Source organism: Saccopteryx leptura, chromosome 7 (genome assembly GCF_036850995.1).
Source record: "Saccopteryx leptura isolate mSacLep1 chromosome 7, mSacLep1_pri_phased_curated, whole genome shotgun sequence".
NCBI classification, from domain to species: domain Eukaryota; kingdom Metazoa; phylum Chordata; class Mammalia; order Chiroptera; family Emballonuridae; genus Saccopteryx; species Saccopteryx leptura.
Window position 1 is genome coordinate 10,508,690 of NC_089509.1, and position 22,213 is coordinate 10,530,902.

At 42.9% G+C, this 22,213-nt stretch overlaps 1 protein-coding gene across 2 annotated transcripts in view; it reads left to right on the forward strand.

Annotated features, from left to right (window-relative positions):
• The window catches only part of CCDC93 (coiled-coil domain containing 93), a 101,279-nt gene that overhangs the window by 5,858 nt on the left and 73,208 nt on the right, over positions 1-22,213 (forward strand). For both annotated transcript variants that reach the window (XM_066345798.1, XM_066345796.1), the window contains exons 3-7: positions 460-554; positions 12,129-12,240; positions 16,224-16,322; positions 17,029-17,085; positions 20,696-20,796. In XM_066345798.1, the coding sequence (XP_066201895.1) occupies positions 460-554; positions 12,129-12,240; positions 16,224-16,322; positions 17,029-17,085; positions 20,696-20,796 (464 nt within the window). The remainder of the gene's footprint in view (positions 1-459; positions 555-12,128; positions 12,241-16,223; positions 16,323-17,028; positions 17,086-20,695; positions 20,797-22,213) is intronic.

Sequence of the window (22,213 nt, forward strand, 5' to 3'; positions counted from 1 at the left end):
CGGTTTTGCTAGTCATATGTCTTGTCCATAAACCATATAATTTCTCTGGAATCTGGCACTTGCTTGAAGCTGGGTTAAGATTTCCCTTACCTGAGAATTAATGTCTATCTCTTTCAGTGTAAAGAAAGTCTGTGCATGATGATATGTCCAGTTAGTAATAAAAGTCAGTTTCTCAGTTGCACTAGCCACATTTCAGGTGCTCAGTAACCACACGTGGCTAGCCGCTCCTGTATTGGACAGTGCAGATACAAGAACATTTCCATCACTGCAGACAGTATTATTTAACAGTGCTGTTTTAGATGAATTGTGGTTGATGGGGTCAGGACATACATACTCTAACAGTACATAATTTTGTATGTTCTTTAAGTCCATAAAAAATACTTAGATTTTAACTACCTGTCACTTCTTTCCCTCTCCCTAAACTAGAAAAAGAAAACACATATTTTCCTTGTTTTGCAGGTGGTAGGAGGAATGACTTGGTGCATTACAACTTGCAACTTTGATGTAGATGTTGATTTGCTCTTTCAAGAAAACTCTACAATAGGTCAAAAAATGTAAGTTGTTAGAGTTTGCCATAGAAGAGCTTAAAAGGGGAGAAGAGATTAACTTTTGAGTACCTACTGTGTGTCAGAAGTTGTGCTAGATACTTTACATATTTTAATTTTCATTATAACAGGTATTACCGCAGTTTTATAGATTATAAACCTGAGGCTGAAAGAAGCCAGGGTCACACAGGTAGCATATAAGAGTTGTTTTAATGTTTAGGCTACTTCTAACACTATTTTAAAATTTTTTTCTACCTTTATTAAGATATAATTGGCACATAACATTGTATTAGATTAAGGTGTTGAAAGCTTTGATATATATATATATATGTGTGTGTGTGTGTGTGTGTGTGTGTGTGTGGAAATGATCACCACAATAACTTGAGTTAAAACATTCATCATCTCACATAGGTATTATTTTTTTCATTGGGATAAGAACTTTTAAGATCTGTTCTCTTAGCAACTTTCAGATATACAATGTCATATTGATAAAATAGTCAGCATGCTGTACATTACTCTCTAAAACTTGTTTATTTTATAATGGAACTTTGTATCTCTGACCACCTTTACCCCATTACTCCCACCTCCACCTCTGCCAACCACTAATCTGTTCTCTGTTTCTGTGAGTTCGGTTAAGTGAGACCATACAGTATTTGTCTTTCTCTTCTGACTTATGTCACTTAGCACAGTGCCCTCAATGTCTTTCCATGTTGTTGCAAATAGCAGGATTTCCTTCTTTCTTATGACTTAAGATAATTTTCATTTTGTATGTATATTATATTTTCTTTATCCATTCATCTGTTGATGGACACTTAGGTTGTCTCCATGTCTTTGTTATTGTAAATAATGCTGCAATGAATATGGGGATGCACATACCTCTTCAAGATAGTGATAGTGTCTCCTTCTAATATAGACTTGGAAATGAAATTGCTGAATCATATAATAGATCTATTTTAAATTTTTTGAGGAACCTCCATACTGTTTTCCACAGCAGCTAGACTGAGTCACCACTCCACCAACAGTACATGGGATTTCGTTTTCTCTACCTCTCACCAGCTCTCATTATCCTTCTCTTCTTGATAATATGCATTCTAACAGGTGTGAGATGATAATTTCATTGTGGTTTTGATTTATATTTCTCTGATGAGTAGTGCTGTTCAGTAGCTCTAATACTTTTTCTTGATAGAAGTTACTAGAGACTGCTTATTGTGTCTCTTTCTAATGGCAGCTCATTTGAGTAGAAGATTGTGATGGGATCAGAGAAAAGCAAATGTAATCTTCTGGACAATAATGGTGCTGTTTAATGGGGTGAGGAAAGGAGTATCTTTCCCTCCCTGTTGCCTTTGTGAAAGACAGAGCTTCACTTGGTCTGCCATCCAGAGATGGCATGGGCTGCTGTTAGAGATTTCAGCTGAGGGCTCCCTGGCTAGTCTTCTGTAGCTCACCAGGGCTTGGTGATTTCATTAGACCAGTTGGGATCTCTGGTTTTGCTCTCAGCCCTGTCATTGTGTAGCTGTGTGACCTTGGGCAAGCCTCTGCTCCCTTGTCTGTAAGAATAGGGATTTATGATCTCACATCTGTGTCTCATTTTTTGAAACCTTATTCTGCCCTAAGAACAAACATTTCCAAATGGATTAAAGATAGTTTACAAATATGCATATGAAGCAATAAGAGTGGGAAGTTGAGGCAAAGATAAAGCAAAGCGAATGGATAAAAACAATGGAGACAAAAGGGACAGTTGGGGATAAGGCTAATAATACATTTGTGATGGGCCAAAAAATGCCTTGCTTTCTTAGGGTGGGCTGCAGATTTAGCTTAAGCTTTCTGGCAGCCAACAGAAGAACACCATAATAAATGACCCAATTCACAGTTTCTGTACAGTAGAAGAAAAATCAGTCCCTTAGAATCACCAAAATTTTTAATGCTAAGACCAGAGGACATCTCTTGAGACACCTGTTGTTTAACACAGTGACACTATTCTTGTCAGTGCCCAGCCATGAAGAGGGCTCTACATCTCTAACATCTGCTGCTCTGGGACTGTGACATCATATCCTGCCACCAGTAATAAAAAGTCCTATCCTGAGAGGCAGTGCAACGGAGTCCAGATGTGTGGCTATGCTCTCTGCTGGTCAGACTAAATCAAGAAGTAGCTTTTTATTCTTGTCTTTTTGTTTCTATTATGTAGGTATTAACATCCATAAGGTAAAAAAGAATTCAAATACTACCAAAGGGAACAAAATATACAGCTCTTTCCCCCTACCCTTCCCATTCTATACACCAGTTTATCTCCTATAGTCATTTTAACTGTTTAGTTTTGGATTCTTCATAGTGGTCACATCTGTATTTCTATATATACAGGGTATACTGTTTCATTCATGTCTAATGAGGGGAGAAAATTAGTTCAATTTTAATCTACCTAAGCTTCCATTTCTTGACCTATTAACATAAGATACTTTCTCCTGGTTTCTAAGCATTTTAGTATCTCTGTTTCTCCTTTCACTTTTCAGCTTCCGTCTACCATCATAACATTACTTTTATAATGTCTGTTCAGTAATAGCAATTTATAGTCTCTTCAGTAATAGCAATTAACTTGTCCATGTTCTGTAAACACTGTTTACAGTAAGAACTAAGATTGTGATGGGATCAGAGAAAAGCAAATGTAATCTTCTGGACAATAATGGTGCTGTTTAAAGGAGAATATTTCAAATACCTCCATCAAAAGTAATCTCTTTCCACCTATTCATTGACTCAAAAAATATCTATTGAGTTCTTACTATGGGTCAGGCATTATTCTAGGTACTTTGGTTGCATTAAGGATTTCTTTTTCATTTTTCTTTTTTATGAGAAAGACAGACAGGAAAGGAGAGATGAGAAACATCAATTCTTTGTTGCAACACCTTAATTGTTCATTGATTGCTTTTTCATATGTGCCTTGACCCGGGGAGGGGGGATTACAGTAGAGCAAGTGATCCCTTGCTCAAGCCAGCAACCTTGGGCTTTAAGCCAGTGACCTTTGGGGTCATGTCTGTGATCCCATGCTCAAGCCTGTGACCCCGTGTTCAAGCTGGTGAGCCCACACGCAAGCCAGCGACCTCAGGTTTTGAACCTGGGTCCTCTATGTCCCAGGCCAATGCTCTATCCACTATGCCACCACCTGGTCAGGCAGGGATTTTTTGACAGATTGGATATGGAGTGTGAATAAGAGGGAAGTCAAGGATTATTCTGAGTTATTTGGCCCGAACAAGTGAAGGTGACCTCTGTGAGCCACTGAAAATCAGGCACATTGTATGTATTTTCCATCTGTAATTGGGAATTGGCAGATGCAGAGGACTAACTAATTATATATGAATTTTCAGCAGTGTGGGGTCAGTGCCCTAAACCCCCACATTGTTCAAGGGTCCGCTCTATTTGCTTTATAATTATATAGCTTTTTAAAAATTTTTGAGTTTCTGATTGCCATTTTTTTCTTAACAATAAAGCACATACCTTTACCTGCAGTACAGATCAGCCAGCTGCTTAATCAGTCTGTGTACTAACATGGATTCACCATCTTCTTGAGGACACTGGATTGAAGCCTTTCTGTTACAGTATTGCTTCTTACACTTGGGGCAACCCGGCCATGCTGGGGTTTCTTTCCATTGCACTCTTTCTGGGCTAGTCCTGTCAATTCTGAGATTCTACGTATCTTTTCTTCTTAAATTTCTTTGGAGTTTTACAGTGGTTCTTATTAGTCCATTTTCACCTTGGGAGTTGTATACATTTTCATCAGTGACAGTACTCTTAGTGGATAATGGAACATCATGTTTTTTATATAGATTTTCAATCCTTTATTCATATTTCTAAACTTTAACATTAATTGGAAGGGCTCTTTATTTTCTTTTTAAGTGTGGATGTAAAACTTACATGAAGGCAAAAATGTGACCTGAACTGGCTTAAAGCCATTTGTGGTCTTTATTGATCCCCCTTATGTGAGTATCCATAAATTTTGCTGCATAAATATTAATTTCTTTGATTTCAGAGTAGTGGTCTAGATTTTACTGTGGTCTTACATAGTACATAATGTATGTCTCTTTCAACGTAAAAAAAACTTACAAACCTGTAAGAATTTTTATGACTTTATTTGAGCCAAACTGTTGACAATTGCCAGGAAGCAAAGTCTGAAAGAATTGAGAAAGTGCTCCAGAAAATGGCGGTTTCACCACTTATTTATAAAATAATTAGAATCAAAGGGGAACACATAAGGGGGTTCCATGAAATTGGTGATAGATTAGGGAGACAGGATAAAGCAAAGCAGGGGAATCTCTGGGATTGTGTAAAAGGTAAAAGTGTATATGCTGAAACTTCTTTACATAGGCGGGACAGTTAATGGTTACAGAACAGTAACAATGAGGGGTGTTTTGGCTTCTGTTTGGTGGGTTGTCTGACCTTCTTACATTCCAAAGGCATGTTATTAGGCACGTTATCATAGACCAGCGGTTCTCAACCTGTGGGTCGGGTCGCGACAGACCCCGGAGGGTTGAGAACCGCTGTCATAGACGCAAAAGAAAGCAGACAGGCTGTAAAAGCAAACATTGACCTTTGTTTAGAGAAAGTTCCGCCCTGAACTGCTTCCAGCTATTGGGGTTTAGTTGAGACCACCCAGTGTTTACCTTAGTTCCCTGAGTTCACAAGGCCACCGTGCAGACCCTCCCTGAGCCTGCCAGGCTCAGTTCCTGGCAACATCTTGATTTATTAAAAAAAAAAATTTTTTTTTGTCCACACCTCTTAGGTACATACACTAAGGTAGAAACATCTTTTAAAAAATCTGAATTCTGGGTGTTGTCCCTCCTGGGAGCACACCCATGCCTTTCCCTTCCTCCTTTCTCTCCCCACCTCCCAGGTGTGTATCCACTAAACTGTAAGGGTCTTCACCAGGGGAGCAGTGGGCAAAGATGGCTCATCCAGGGCTAAGCCCTGGTCCTGTATCCAAGGCCCCCTTTTCTCTTACTTCCCAGTGTAGGCTCTCCTGTTGCTTCTGTTCTTGGCCCTTCCTCGTTTCACTGCCCCCAGCTTTCTTAAGCTTATTCTCAAAATCAGAAAAATTAAAAAATTAAAAATTCTGAACTCTGAAACACATTTGGCTTCAAAAGGGTTGGATAAGGGGTCAAAGATGGGTCTCTGGTGGGTACTTCTTGTGTAGCTTTTAAGTTTATAGCTGTGAATTGTCATTGTGGGCAAAGCTGGGGACAGGGATTTGTATGACTAAAGACCCGTCAGACTCCTAGCAGTACATGAGTAATTGTGTCTTTATTATTGTAGAAGTGTCATGTCATAGCCACAGGGCACCAAATTATCCAAAACTCTTCTGTTTGGTTTGGTTATGTGTTCTGGGTTTGGGGTATTTCCACGAATGTTTCTGGTTAGGTGCAGTTTAGCCTAATACTGCCTTATGTTTGCAGCGCCTTGGCGTTGTCCCAGCTGATGTGATTGGTGGCCAGCAACACTGCCTGAGGAGTGCACTTGTCTGTTGAGGGTGTGATTATCTTTCAGGCTCTTCTGAATGTGCTAACTGGGGCTGTATTCTCTTTTATCCTTTTTCCTTGAGGGTTTCATGAGCTTCTGCTCAGAGATCCTTGAGATTTTAGCTTTATAACTGAATTTATTTTAACAACACACATTTACTAGGCCCCTGTGTGCAGAGCACTTGTATATGCTTTTTATTATTTATTTCATAACAGCCTTTGAATAGGCGGGGCAGTGGTTATCCTTTGTTTTATGATGGGAGTATTGGACCAGAAAGACCAGGTAACTTACCAAAAGTTCCAGAGTAAGTGATGGAGCTGGAATTTAGGCCCAGGCTTAATTCACTCTCTTTTAAACTACCACGGAGGAAGAAACTTTCAGTGAACAGTCTTAAAAGCTAAAGAATCATACTGATCACCTGCAATGACAAATGGGCATGTTAAAATCTTAGACTAGGAAACCTACCTGATAACCTCTACAGTTTCCGTTCTCCCTACTGATCACCTGCAATGACAAATGGGCATGTTAAAATCTTAGACTAGGAAACCTACCTGATAACCTCTACAGTTTCCGTTCTCCCTTATTTTCAGAAAGTCAGAGGCTTCACCTTGAGCTCCAGGGAGAAGCCAGATGGGGACTGGAGGTTTTCTGTATGAAGTCTTCCTAGTTTTTGTCCCCGCCTACACTTTTCTATATATGCCCCACCCCCTCGCCCTCTGTCAGTGTTAGTGCCTTCAGGTACTTTCATAGGCTGCCAAGACTGTCCAGACTTGGAAGTCATCTCTGGGAGGTGGGTTTAAGAGGGTTGTAAACCCTGCGATGACCTGCAGCATCCGTCCTTTAGGGCCTTTATAAGTGGGGAGAGTAGTCTGTCTTTGAGGAATGGCTGGGGAGAACCTTGTCTAAAGGTTGTTGTTAGGGATCCCAGGCTTGTTTTTAAGCTACTGAATGGTTGAGGGTAGAAAATTGGGCTTTTTGGTGGTGGGGGTCTCAGCCTTGTTTTTAAGCTACTGACTGGTTATAGACAATCAGTAACCCTGTGCAAAACTGTAGATCTGTAGCCACTAGAGGGAGCTTTCTTCCTGTTGAACCAAAATATAGCTGAGAGGAAAGGATGCTTCCTGTATGTATCAATAGTTAAGACCTTCCTGTAGCAAGGGCACAAGCCAGGGTTGGTAATCATCTTCATTTGCTAAGCTTGGAATTTGAGGAGCAGGACCAATTAAGCACCCATTTCTTCCCTTCACAAGTTCCAAGGCATAGGAGTCTGATGGAAATGAAAATAAAAAAGTTTATTGAAGAGAGAGAGCTTTAGATATGTTGCCAAATGGGTTTGTTAATACATCTCTAACAAACTTTCCAATTTCAAGCCCCAAGAAGAGCTGGAGAACCACAGGCTTCTTCACTGAGGCAGGGCAGAAATGATGCATGTGACCCATAGACGGGCTGCTCAGAAGGGAGGAAATGCAGGAGTGGCTGAGAGCCACTTGACGAGTTTCTTTTCGTATTCTGGATCTTTAGCATAAATCAGGGGTCTCAAACTCAACTCAGCATGTGGGCCGCCGAGCAAGATCACAGCCGTTCGGCGGGCCGCACTAGGTCTACAAAAGGCAACTGTTACGCAACACTTTTCAGTGTCACAAAACGACCAGAAACTGTAGTTCGTGGCTTAGTCTGCGGGCCGCAAAAAATTGTTCAGCGGGCCGCATGCGGCCCGCAGGCCACGAGTTTGAGACCTCTGGCATAAATCATACCTCCTATATGCTTTCCTCCTGGGAGGTGGGGAGGTGGACAATCCTACCCTCTGTGACTGTGAACAGTAGGGTATCAGTCTTTTTCTTTCCAAATTGTTTTCTCTTGTCATGTTAGACTTGGCATTGATACTACAGATGTGTGGAGATGGGAGTGTGGTTGTGTCCCTCAACAGCTTTAACCTTGGCCCCACCTTGTATAGCTGCTTTTTGTATGTAAATATATTCATAGTATGTTCTCCAGGAACCTTTCTCTGATGAGCCATTTAGCTTTGGTCCCTAGTTTACTTAGTTCCTCTCGAGATGGGAGGTGAAAGCTGCTAAGGGAACACAGGTAAGTCAGTGATTGCTCTCACCCAGGTCTGAGTCGGATGTTGATCTTAAAGGTGTCTGTCTCCTGGGAAGATTATGGAACTGCAGAAAGATAAAGATTTCTTTAAACAGAGAACATGTTTGGTAGATCTAAAACTTACTGAATTTAAAGCATCTATTAAGATTTGGTGACTATTGGGCAGATAAAATATATTATGCTCACTTTGTTAAAGATGGCGCTGCCCATGTGGAAGCCCGTTGCCCAGATGATTGCTTGGGATGGGCATGATTGTATTAATGTGTGTTTGTTAGAATCCATCGGAGTTTGTAGAGCCAGTATCCAAGGCCACTATCACAGCCTCCTGGCCCATGCAGGTTCGTATTGGATTCGGACTGTCGGTAAAGAAACAACAAAGCCAAAAACTGGTGCACCATCATCTTTAATCCTAGCTTGCACCCGGCGGGCAAGTAAAAACACACACTGGGCTCCAAAACCCACTCACATTCAGTGCTCACAAAGCTACTGACTTATCCGAGTTTCCTAGAATCAAAGGTTTCTAGCTCACCAGACTTACTCACCTCTGTTCCCCATCTCCTTCCTTCTCCCTGCACAAACTGGCTTCTCACTCAACACTCCACCATCTTGGCTGCTTCTCCTGGCCTCCTCCACGTGGCCTTTCTCTGCTCTCTAATGCTAATTTCAGGAACTAAGAGAGCAAGCTCCTGTTCTGCCCCCATTTTATAATGTAGATTCATAATCTTTAATCCAATATACAAAATAGGGAAGTCTACTACAAAGTCACTTATCTGAGTCATGATGGGATTGTACCACCCCACATCAAAAAGGGTGAGAAAGGCTTAGTCCTAAAGCCAAGCCCCAGGCTATAAGGATCCTGCCTGCCCATAGCCTGCCCCCAACACACATTAATATCACCTGGGCTACGGCTTCCACGTGGGCAGTGCCATCTTTAACAAAGTAAGCATAATATATTTTATCTGCCCAACAGATTTCGAAAAGACCAGTGTAACAAGCTTTATTGAAAGGAAGAAAGGAACCCTGCCGGGCTGACTCGCAAGGGAGAGTTGCGCCAGGCACATCCTGGGACCTGTTTTTAAGGGTTTAGGGGAGGGGGAGTGAGACAGGTCATGGGACATTAGCCCATTGGCTGCTGGACCAAGGAGGGTCTTTTATGGACGTTTGCCAGAACTTCTTGGCTTGTGACTTCAGACATTCTTTTGCGATTGGTCGTCTGCTGCGAGCTCTGAAACAGACTTCCTGGAAGGATTAAAGAAATGAAACCTAAGAGTGTTGGGGGAGGGCTTTCGCACCAAAAGGTTTAAAAGGAAGAGAGATCATGTTGTTTCGGGAAAAGAGTGATTGTGTTCTAGGAGGAGAGCAGAGAAAGGCCACGTGGAGGACAGGAGAAGCAGCCAAGATGACGGAGTGTTTGTAAAGCCAGAAGCCGCGGCCAGGGCCACCATCACAGCCGCCCGGCCCATGCAGGTTCGCATTGGATTCGGACAGTCGGTAAAGAAACCATGGAGCCAAAAACTGGTGGGCCATAGCCTTTAATCCTACCTTGCACCCGGCGGGCAAGTAAAAATACACACTGGGCTCCAAAACCCAGTCACACTCAGTGCTCACAAAGCCACTGACTTATCCGAGTTTCCTAGAATCAAAGGTTTCTAGCTCACCAGACTTATTCTCCTCAGTTCCCCATCTCCTTCCTTATCCCAGATACAAACTCTACACAAACTGGCATCTCACTCAGCACTCCGCCATCTTGGCTGCTTCTCCTGGCCTCCTCCACGTGGCCTCCTTTAGCTGCTGGCTCTACTCTCTCCACTCTCTCATGCTAACCTCAGGAACCAAGAGCCAAACTCCCGCTCCGTTCCCATTTTATAGTGTAGAAATCCAAACCCTTAACCCAATATACATAATAGGGAAGTCTCTTAATACAAAGTCACTTCTCTGAGGCATGATAGGATTGTACCACCTTACACCAAAAAGGGTAGGAAAGGCTTAATCCCAAAACCAAGCCCCAGGCTACAATGATCCTGCCTGCCTCCAACGCACATTAATATCACCTGGGCGACGGCATCTTTAACAAAGTGAGCATAATACATTTTATCCGCCCAACAGTGTTGAAGGAGAAGCCAGTTTGTGCAGAGTTTGTGCAGAGAGAAGGAGATGGGGAACAGAGGAGAATAAGGCTAGTGAGCTAGAAACTTTGATTCTAGGAAACTCGGATAAGTCAGTAGCTTTGGGAGCCCTGAATGGAAAGGGAAGTGTTTTCCCACTGTGTGTATTTCTTGCCCGCTGGGTGCAAGCTAGGATAAAGATGGTCCACCAGTTTTTGGCTCCGTTGTTTCATTACCGACTGTCCGAATCTAATGTGAACCTGCATTGGCCAGGCGGCTGTGATGGTGGCCGTGGCTACTGGCTTTACAGTGACTTTATTCACTGGGGCCTTCAACTACTACCTTATATCCCCACATATAAGATGCTCCCATGTATAAGACGCACCTTAAATTTGGGGCCCGAAATTTGAAAAAAAAAAAAAAGTGTTACATAAAGTTATTGAACTCAAGTGTTATTCATTATAAAATTCATACAACTCCTCATCACTGTCAAAACTCCCATCCATTAGCTTGTCCTCATCTGTGTCTGATGATGAATCACTATCTACAACAGTGAGTGTAAAACAAGTGCAAAAAAAGAGGGAAATGCAAGTAAAGAAATCTACAACCACTGTATAAGACGTACCCAGTTTTTAAGCCCCAAGTTTTTCAGAAAAGTTGTGTCTTATACATGGGGAAATACGGTATATTAACAAATAGTTCTACATGTGTAGATAAGGCCACAGTATTTTCTGTAACTGGCTAAGATTTTTTTAAGGGTCTTAAATGAGGTTATAACCTAAACTCTCCATGTAGGTTGAGTCAGAAGCTCCCATTACTCCATATGGTCCCATAGGGCCATGCCTTATGACCATTTCTCAAGGTTCCTGGTCTATATGTGCATGATATTGGGATTTAGGAAAACCACAAAATAACCTTTATTCACTCCTCTTGAATCTGATTTAAGTAGAATATAAGAAGGCTGTTGGAGATCAAATATCAACTGATTAGAGAAGGAGGCTTAAATCTGTGGCCAGATGGACTTGCACGCAAGTCCTTCTATCACTCCTGTGAAACTGGCCCACCCAGGCCCAGATTGAGCCTAGGAACCTCCAGCCAGGCGGAGAATGCTTACCTCCTGACCAGGACAGGAGAATGCTTCCGGCCCTCAGCCTGGTGCCTGCCTTCTTCCTCCCAGCCATTTAGGAGGAGGACCGAGCTAAGGTGTTGGAGAGAGATCAGTGTCCCTCATGAGAAGAGAACATTTCTCTGTGGGAAAATGAGTGAGGATACGTGCTTGTCCCCCAAATCTAGCATTGATTTTAGAGTTTCAAAAAATTAAAGGATATTTTTTATTATAAAAATGCTTTTGTATCAGAGTAGAGAACTCCAATTTTTTCTTAAGCTTGAGGCCCCATATCTTAATAGTCTGGGGACCTGGCACAAGTCTGGTAATTATTACTTACCAGAGTGATATTTACAATTTAATGTGTAACCTAGTGGTTCCCAGACTTTTGGGAAAACTGGGTCAGTAAAATGAAATGTAAAAGAATATGGGGCACTGATAACTTTTTATTTTATCATGTAAAGATGTTAAAAAATAATTACTACCTCAGACATCACCATAATTTCTCAAACAATATTTTAATGTGAAACTGTAGGAAGCGCACAGTCTCAGAATAGAGGATGGAGGCAGTGCTGTGGATTCACTTGCGTGCACACACACATCTGAACGGTGCTTATTTGCTCTAGTTTTACAGTCAGCCAGGAGAAACTTGGTCATGGTCTGGCATGGAGGAGCCCCAGATTTTTCTGGGATGCTGCCCAGACTTGAGAGATGTCTTTAAGGGCCACTTGGTTTGTTCTCACTCTTTGTTTATTGTTTTTTTCCAAATAGAGCTCTATCAGAAAAAATTGTCTCAGTTCTGCCAAGGATGAAGTGTCCGCACCAGCTGGAGCCTCACCAGATCCAGGGGATGGATTTTATTCACATATTTCCTGTTGTTCAGGTGAGAGCCTCTGTGTGGTTTCTTGTCCCCTGGACACCAAAATCCTACCATGGACCTGGCTCTTGGGCTGTCTGGCTTATATCCTAGATCTAATAATGGGTGTGGTGTGGATTTGCTGGCAGCGGAACATAGCGATGTTTTCTGATGTCATCCTGAGAAGGTGGCTGGTACTCCACCTCCCCCAGTTTCACACTGTCACCTGATCTTTGAAAGTCCCCATTAGTAGCTTCTCATTGTCCTTTTGGTAAAGTTAGGACTCCACAGCCCCCATGCTCTGGTCTCATCTGACCTGTCCAGCCTCATTTCTTGCTTTTCTTTGTTCATTCTGTTTTAGCCCCTCTGACTTTCATATTTTCTCATAGTTACTATGCTTCCTCCTGACAAAGGCCTTTTCCCCACTCTGGAAAGCTCTTTCTTTTACTTCTTAACTGTGTAATTCATATTTATCCTTCAGACCTCTGTTCCATCAAGCTTCCTCAAAAAAGCTTCCCCGACCCCTAATCTAGAACAGTTTCCTTTGCTATATCTACTCATAAGGCCATTTTCTTTCTACACAGGGATGTTCCTTACCGTAGTTTATACCAGCCGTAGTCAAGTGTGTGGTTATCTATCTGTCTCTGCGTCCGACTGTATGCCTCATGAGGACAGGCACTGTGTTTGTATTGCTCACTGTTGTATCTAGCAGCTCATGGACTGTCTGGCATTTTGGAGGAATTCAGTTCTTATTTGATGACTAAATGTCTGCTGGGAGACTTATCTCCAGCCCAGCTTTTCACCAAGACTCTGAGATTAAGTGGCTTGTGCTCTGTGGCTACCTATACTCTCTGCATTTCTTGTGTGCCTCCCAAAGAGGAGGAGCAAAGGGACTCACCTTTGTTGCCTGCATTGTGAATGGTACTTTGCACTTGATCCTAATAGTCTTTGGAGCATCTGTTATAACCGCAGTCTGAACATCTGAGAAAAGTGAGAGTCAGAGAGGGTAACTGATTTGCTTAAAGGCAGAGTAGAAAAGCAAATGTTCCAGTGTAAACTCTGTCTTCAAGCCTTGTACTTTTTCGGTCCACCATTCATGCAGCCACCTTGAACAAAACTGTGCAGCTCTTACAAGATAAGTCTTCTAATTCTGCCTAGATTATATAGTGTAGGTGTGTGGACCGTAGAGACTTCCTGGGTTCATATCTTGGCTCTGATATGTGACCTTGGACAAAGGACTTAACTTCATATCTGTTAACTAATTGATAGGATAAGAATTAAGGTACCATGTGTCAAGCTCTTAGCTGAAGGACTGGCACATTTAGTAAGTGCTTTGTAAGTGTTAATAATTGTTTCTTTTGTTATTACTGTGTTGGGCATCTTCCCTGAATTAGACTTTGAATCAAATGCCATGTAATTTGTAAATTTGAGGTTGAAACTTTTACATAAAATTTGATAAAGTTTGTTAGACTTTCTGTCTCTCTGATTCAAGAAAATGTTACCTAATCCTTTTTGCAAAAACAGGAAGTAGGGACCCTGTATTGACTGCTACTGACACCTCCAGCATCATCACACTATGAGCTTGTTGCCTCTTCCCAAAAACCTGCATCTCTAGTGATTAAATCTTACCAACCCTATGCTGGAACTTTAAGGGCAAAACTCGAGTCCAGATAAAAGAAGAGGATGAAAGGGAACTTATCTACTGTTAGTTTGGGCACTTTGAGTGTCTGTGAGTGAGCAGTTCCATTTTGTGAGTAGAGTGCTGGAGGGCTTTCTGTCTGGACGTGAGAGCACAAGCTCATACTTAACCTCTTTCTTAATTTCATGGACCTGTAAAATGTAAAAGGAAAAGTGGAGGTTGACTGACAGTTGCACCTTATTTTGCCAGTTAAGGATGTTTTCTAAGGCAACAACTATCTTACTTTCACCATCATTTCCTAAAAGAAATGCCATTCCTAAAAGAATGACCCCAATCTCATAGTAAAGAACAGGTCTTCAAATTTAATATTTTTAGCATTATGAGAAAACTCACCACATACCTGTAGTTTTTTCCTATTTTGCTGGAGACCAATGAAAGAACAGTCACAGACCATCAATTGGGAGCCATTGAACTCGTTTATGTGATTCTAGGGGCTCACCAGCCATGTTCACACTTTTTAGTGAGGTTGAATTCCAGCCAAGAGAAAAACAGTTTACCTACCAGCCACTGTTAGTTCTAGGTCACATTCTTTTTTTCCATGACGGACATGTGAATCCTGTGAGGATAGGTGTGGTTTTCCTCATTCTTGGGATCTGTGGCAGAGCTTGGTCATCCAGGAGGTTCCCTCCATAGCCCTTCTTCTCGCTGGGAGCGCCAACACAGAGCGATCCGTTCTCTAAGGGAGTCCTATGACTCAGCAGGCTTTACTTTCCGTATTTGATCACACTCTCCAGGATCCAGCCAAATAGTAACTCAGTGTAGATTTGATTAATGGAAGTGGATCTGAACAGGAACAAGTATGAAAGACCAAAAACTGATCTCCGCATCTGAAGGAATGAGGAGCAAAATTGAGTTGAGCAAGAGTCCGCCTCCTAAGTCGTCCTGGGCCATGGTGTTGCATGTGGGTACGGTAAGGGATAGAGTAATTCTGAATGCTGTCTGACCTTCTGTTCTGCCTCTGGATTTTAGCCAGTGTCTGAAATGGGTGGAGTGGAGTGATGGAAATAAATGGGAGATATTAATAACAAAAGAATATTCCTCATATAGTTCTTTGCAGCCACCCCTATTTTGGGAAACTTCCTACATGTTTACTTCCTAAATGTGACCTTTACTTAGGCCCCTCAGCAAGCTTCCTCTCCAGCTCTGGAGGAACACCGTGTTATGTGCCATATGTCTACTTGCCTAGAGAGCTGCATTTTGCCAAGTGTGGCTGTGTTCCTGGAGAAACACCGCTGCTGTCCAAAAACTGCTTCTGAGATCTAGTAGCTCTCTCTGGAGAGAGAATGACCACCCTGACAGATGAGATCTGCTTCTGTAATGTTCTTCAGTACTAAAGGGAATGAGTGAAGAGCCAGGGTGGAGACGTGAAGGCTCTTTTGCTGTTAGTGTTCTTACCTTGGGAGTGTCTGGATCTCCCACAGATTATGGGGTAGGAGTGTGTGCATGTGTGTGTTTTAATTAAAGTGGAGTTTTAAGTAGGAGAAAATGAAGAGCAGCTACTTCTGCACCTCAATCCAGTAGAACTGGGAAACATTTATAATGAAACCCGTATGTCCAGTCTTTTGGTGTGGAAGACCCTCCCAGTAGTGACTCATGGCTTTGTGGCTTGCTAGCTATGGGTCAATGGGTAAATTACATATCCTCTCTGAACTTCAGGTTCTGTAAAATGCACTTGGTACCAACTGCTTTATAGTGTTATGTGGATTAAAAGAGAAAATGTTGTGAGTATCAGACTTACCCGAAGCCTGGGGCTGTGTACTCAGTATACCCTATTCTCAAATCTGAATATTTGAGTTTTTTAATCTGTCAAATGAGGGGTTATATGAGGTGTTCCTTGTGTTTCTTCTCTATTCTTTGGTCTGTGGTGCAAGCAGCTCAGGAGAAGAGTTACAGTAAGATCTGCCTGGATCCAGATAGTTGTGGAGAATGGCTCTGTTCGCATTGTGCTTCAGGTATTTGAAAAGCACTTTAGTACTTGTGATTTCATTTGCTCCCATGGCAGCTCTTTGAGGTGAAAGGAACTGTTACTCTCACCTCTGCTTTGCACAAAGGGGAGAACTGAGTCCTGAGGCTCTGAGGTGAGGCTTTCAAGCTTCTGCACAGCCACTCAGCTCCAAGTCCCACTGGATCTTATCATCTCAGACATCTAGCCGCTGGTTTTACCTGTAGGACAGAACACATTGATAATATTTCATCAACTGGTCCATTCAAATATGGTGATTGGGGTTCACAAGTTGTGCCATCTCTGAGTTGGCTTTCACCATGGTGGTATTTCAGCCCTACTCACCATGTTCCTAACTTTCTTCCCCAGTGGCTGGTGAAGCGAGCTATAGAGACAAAAGAAGAGATGGGTGACTACATCCGCTCCTACTCTATATCCCAGTTTCAGAAAACCTACAGTCTCCCTGAGGTCAGTTTTCTTCTTTTCTCTTCTCATCCAGCCTATACCGTGAGTGCACACTTAGAGACTCCCAGGAAGGGGCTTAGTAAGCTCAGGCTCCTCTACATACCCCCTGGGAACTGAGCATGAAGAGCTACAGTTTTGTCCTTTTTGTCTCAATTTTGGTACCTGATCCAGAACTTTTCTTAAATTGCAAGGACATGAATATATTTTTATATAATCACATAAAGCTTTTTGAGAGCCCACCTGCCTGGGACATTCCTATATTAACAGTTTAATAGTCATCCCTACAATAGCAACAGCTGATAGCTAGCATGTTCTTATTGTATCCCAGTCACAGCATAGCACATGCCTTCTACTTCAGTCCTCTCCATCGCTCCCTGAGATAGGTGTTGATGTCTCATTTTACAAATGGAGAAACTGAGGGTTAGATGTTAGGTAACCTGTTCATAAGGGTTCTCAGTGCGAGCACCTGTGTGCACCACAGCACTCTCTGGTTCCCCTTTCTCTTACCCACTGTGTGAATCTGTTTCAGAGCTCTCTGCAGAGGCCCTGGCTTTTCCCCACATTTTATATGTTTCAGTCTGTTAGAAAATTAAGACTTCCTTAGGCAAAGTTATGATTTGAAATCAGTTTATAAGATAGATTTCTGAGCAGTCCAGTTGAGTTTCAGTCTTTACACAGATTTGCGTAATCCCTGTGTTTTGTCTTACAGGATGATGACTTCATAAAGAGAAAAGAAAAGGCCATCAAGACCGTTGCTGACCTTTCAGTAAGTTCCCTTGCTTCTATTTTTCTCTAAAAGAACATAGATTCACAGCCTCTAAATAGCGCTTTGATTTAAATCACAAAACCGTCTTCCTGAGGTTGGTGTCTGCTGGCATTACCCAGGTGCTGACCTCTGAGGGGTGTGAGGACCCTGCTTGTCTCATGTACTGCATATTTGGACACACCAGTCCCAGATAAAACTTGCCACTGCCCTCTGTTTTTCTTAGTTCCAGCTTTAAGGGAGACATTTTCCAAACCCAAAGCCCTTCCTCATTTGTGCCAGTGACAGGTGTAAACTTTGAATACCTCCAAAAAAGCAGATTATGAACTGGATATGGTAAAGTGAGGTTACCACCCCTACTGTGGCTTTGGAGAGGCAGAGTAGCTTCTGAGCTCTACGTAGGAGACTCTGGAATGGCCTTTGTCACCATATGCACAGTGTGTCTTAATGTGAGCCTGCTTCCCCAGCACAAGAGGCAGTGGAGAGCTCTGGGCCTTTCCAAACACTCGGGGCCGAAGCCCAGCAGAACCTTGTCAGCCCAGCCCCAGCTCAGCCCCAGCCCAGCCCCAGCCCAGCCCCAGCCCAGCCCCAGCTCAGCCCCAGCTCAGCCCCAGCCCAGCCCCAGCCCAGCCCCAGCCCAGCCCCAGCCCAGCCCCAGCTCAGCCCCAGCCCAGCCCCAGCCCAGCCCCAGCTCAGCCCCAGCTCAGCCCCAGCCCAGCCCCAGCCCAGCCCCAGCCCAGCCCCAGCCCAGCCCCAGCTCAGCCCCAGCTCAGCCCAGCCTTCGTAACTGAGCTGATGGGGAAGCCGCAGTGCCCGGGTGTAAATTCTCTTCCGAGAATAATGTACAGAGTTATTTTACATGGTTTTTACTTTAAAAATAAGTATGTGGTCTCCCACGGTGCTTTCCCTCGAATGAGTAACAATCATTTGATGATGAAAGACACAAAGTGCTTATTTAACCCCCCCCCCCCAAAAAAAAAATCTCACTTTATAATTGTAACCTGTATCTTTTCCTCAATTCTATTTTGGAAATGGGAGAACTGGACAATTTGTTTGTTTTTTAGGTGAGAAGAGGGGAGATAGTGAGGCAGACTCCCACATGCGCCCAAATTGGGATCCACCCAGCAACCCCAACTTGGGCTAATGCTCAAGTACAGAGCTATATTTAGCACCTGAGGCTGATGTGCTTCAGTAGAGCTATCCTAGGCACCCAGGGCCACACTTGAACCAGTCAGACCACTGGCTGTGGGAGGGAAAGAGGGAAAGAGGGGGAGAAGGAAGGAGGAGAAGCAGATGGTCACTTCTCCTGTGTGCCCTGACTGGGGATCTACCAGGACATCCATATGCCAGGCCAGTGCTCTATCTACTGAGCCACTGGCAGAGCGGGGACAGTCTTTAAGATGATTAAACTCTGAAGCCAAATACTATTTTCAGATTTGATGGCAGTATTAATATACAGTAAGAAAAAGAGCACATGCCTGACCAGGTGGTTGCGCAGTGATTAGAGCATCTACCTGGGGCACTGAAGACCCAGATTCAAAATCACGAGGTTGCCGGCTTGAGCGAGGGCTCATCTGGCTTAAGTGTAGGATCATGGACATGACCCCGTGGTTGCTGGTTTGAGCCCTAAGGTCACTGGCTTGAGCAAGGGGTCATTGGCTTGACTGGAGCACTCCACCCACCCCAAGCCTCGTTAGAGCACATACGAGAGAAAAACCATTAAGGAACAGCTAAAAGTGCCACAACTCTGAGTTACTGCTTCCCATCTCTCTTCCTGTCTCTAGCTGTCTGTCTCTCACTAAAAGAAAAAGAGCAGATGATGTGACAGTACTCGACTTTCTTTAAAATTTCTTGACTTTTCAAGCAATAGTTAGCTGCTCCCTTCACCACCTTCTACTTCCTCACCACGATGGCTCACACACAGGCCCACTGAGGGAGCTGCCTTTCCCAAGGTCATATAGCTAGTTAGTGCCAGAGACAGGACTAGACATCAGTGTTCCTGACTCATATTGCTTTCTAGGGTGACTCAGCAATAGTCCTTTTTGGTTGGCCTAGAAACCTCTCACTTTTAGGTTTGTATTACTGTTAGGTCCTTATTAGGTCCCGATCCCTGTAATGATTCAAGTGGTAGCTTCAGATTATACAGTGAGTCGCATGAGAGGGCTCAGCTGAATGGTTGTGGGTGACTGGAGGGCCCATCAGTACCAAAGTAGTGTAGTGGTGAACCCTTGGGGCCAGAGCGCCTGGGGCCAGGCCTAATATTCTCCCAGCAATCCAGAGCAAATGATTTCATCTTTGCTTCTTCAGTGTGAGGTGTTTATGTGATTCTTTAAAGTATGAGGAATAATTACACAAAGCCAACATTTTCATTGTCAGAATAAAACGTCCTTGTAGCTGTTGGTTTCAGTATGCTATGTTTTGGAGTTGATTCTTTTTTTAGGAGAGTTCAGTTTTCTGCCTTGGGTCATTGACTCTATCAATGGTAACTAAGGAAGATAGCAGTTAAGCTCAATTAGATAGTTCTGCTGTAATAGCAGAGCTTAGTGGAAATTGAAGCATATGCAGTAATTTATGTCATCTGGGATCATTATATTTTTCTGCTTTCCCACAAATATATTTTATGCTATTTCTATCTTCCTATTTATATGGACACCAGCAGCAAACACGGGAATATTTGCGGTGGCAATCTATCAGAACAGCCCTCCAGCATCATCTCAGACCCTGGTTCATTCCTTTTCCAAAAAACTGTTGAAATTATATAGTATATGTTACAGAAAGTTTTTTCTGTATGTTTGAAATATTTTATAATAAAAAGTAAAATAACAATAAACAGCCAGAATTATCAAGGGGAACAATTCTAATTAGAATAAAAATGCCACTATCTGGAGAAAGCTGACAGGGATGCTTGTCCGGGTGGTGCCCAGGTAGAGATTAGGTGCAGTGGACTTTGGTGGTGAAGAAAAGATCCAGAGACACAAACTAGAATACCCCGCTAGCATACACAACTGCCAGCTTGGCAGTTAAAAGGACATTTGGGAGAAAATGACAACCCAGGTCATCTGGGGGCGAAGACCATCATTAATTGAGCACATATTACATGCCATATACTTGTTTAGAAGGTGTGTGTGTGTGTGTGTGTGTGTGTGTGTGTGTGTGTGTGTATGTATTTCAAATAGGGAAAAGGATAGACTTAAATTGATGACTTTGTGGAACTTGATTTTCCATTCAGAAAAAAATAGCTAGACTCCTACCTTTCACTATACAAAAAAAAAAATCTGAATAGATGAAAAGGCTAAATATAAACTATAAAAGTAACAAAGAAGTTCCTTCACAAGCCCTGGAATGAGAAGCTACAAAGTGATTGATAAGTTTGACTATATAACATATTAAAATGTTGTAGGACAAAAAACACCAGTTGAAAAGCAATAGATTGGGTGGAAATATTTGCTACCCATATAAAAGTCAAAGGAGCAGAGTCCTGAAGGCAGCTCCCTGAGTGCCCACTATTGTAATTGAAAAAGACACTCTCCTGGCTGGCTGTTTGCATTAGACAACCAGTACTGGAGGAAAGCCTCCTCAAACTCTGAACTCCTCTGTCTCATTCATTCCTTAGGATGTTTACAAGCCCCGTAGAAAATACAAACGCCAACAGGGAGCAGAGGAGCTGCTCGATGAAGAATCTCGTATCCATGCTACACTTTTGGAATATGGCAGGTATGAGTGGGATTTCTTCATTGGGATTAATTTGGTTGGCTTTTACCTGATTAGTTTACCATTTCGGACCCAGGATTTCTAGCATCTAAATCTTTTCTGTCTAGCATTGAGTTACCCAGTTTTTAGGGTAGCTTCCCTGATGATGGCTGAGGCCTGAACTCTGAAACTCCTCTCTAGAAATGCGTGTAACTGCTCTGGATTGCTCTCCTTGCGAGTTGGGAGTTTGGGGCATTTGTGGAGACCGGGGATTGTTTGCCCTTCATGTCTCTGCCCTTTGATAAAACCTTCAGGTAAAGTAGAATGTTCAACACTTTTGCTTTAAGTGTTAGAATAATAGTTTTGGGGTTTCTTGTGAAGAATTTTCCTGAGTAGGAAAATGAAGAATTTGGAAGTAGTTTTGTCACTTCTTAAAAACATTTCTAGTTTTTAAAAAGCAATTCTTATTTCATTTTCTTAGTTTTTACTTAAAACTCAAATAAGGCCTGACCAGGCAGTAGCACAGTGAATAGAGCATCGGACTGGGACGCGGAGGACCCAGTTTCGAAACCCCAAGGTCACTGGCTTGAGTGCGGGCTCATCTGGTTTGAGCATGGCTCACCAGCTTGGGCATGGGGTCGCTGGCTTGAGCGTGGAATCATAGTAGACATGACCCCATGGTCGCTAGCTCGAGCCCAAAGGTTGCTGGTTTGAAGCCCAAGGTCGCTGGTTTGAGCAAGGGGTCATTCGCTCTGCTGGAGCCCTCCTGTCAAGGCACTTATGAGAAAGCAATCAATGAACAACTACGGTGCCACAGTGAAGAATTGATGCTTCTCATCTCTCTCCCTTCCTGTCTGTCTGTCTGTCTCTCTCTCTCTCTCTCTCTCTCTCTCTGTCTCTGTCACACATACACACACACACAAAAACACAAGTAAGGAGGTACTTCTCCCTGAAGTTTTTGGTTGACGCTGGGTATTAACCTTTACTTATATCCTGCATTTTCTACTTAGGGTAACTGATTCCTTGATGTGAGTATATCCCCCTGCGCTGCTTCCTTTCTGCTCTGTGCTGGTTGCTGTGTGCTGCTCCACCTCATCACCCAGCCCTGTGTGTGGTGGCACTAACAGCACTGCCACTCGCTCCCCCGAGTGAGCATCTGATGGTGCCCCCTCCAGGAGATGGGAGAGAAACACATGGATACTAGGCTTATTGGCTTAAGTATTCTGTCTTTCAAATTGCTATTGTTACTACTTTTGTTGTTTTTTAAGGGGGTTGTGTGGAGTCAAGTCCTTCCTCTCTAAGAATGAAAATTAGTCTGTTTCATTCAAAAGAAGTTGTTAGTTCTGGCCCTAAGCTGGTGTGAGGGCTGCCTCCACAGCTTGCCAGTTGCTGCTGTGATTTGAACTCTTTTGAGTCAGGCATCATCAGACCAACTATATAA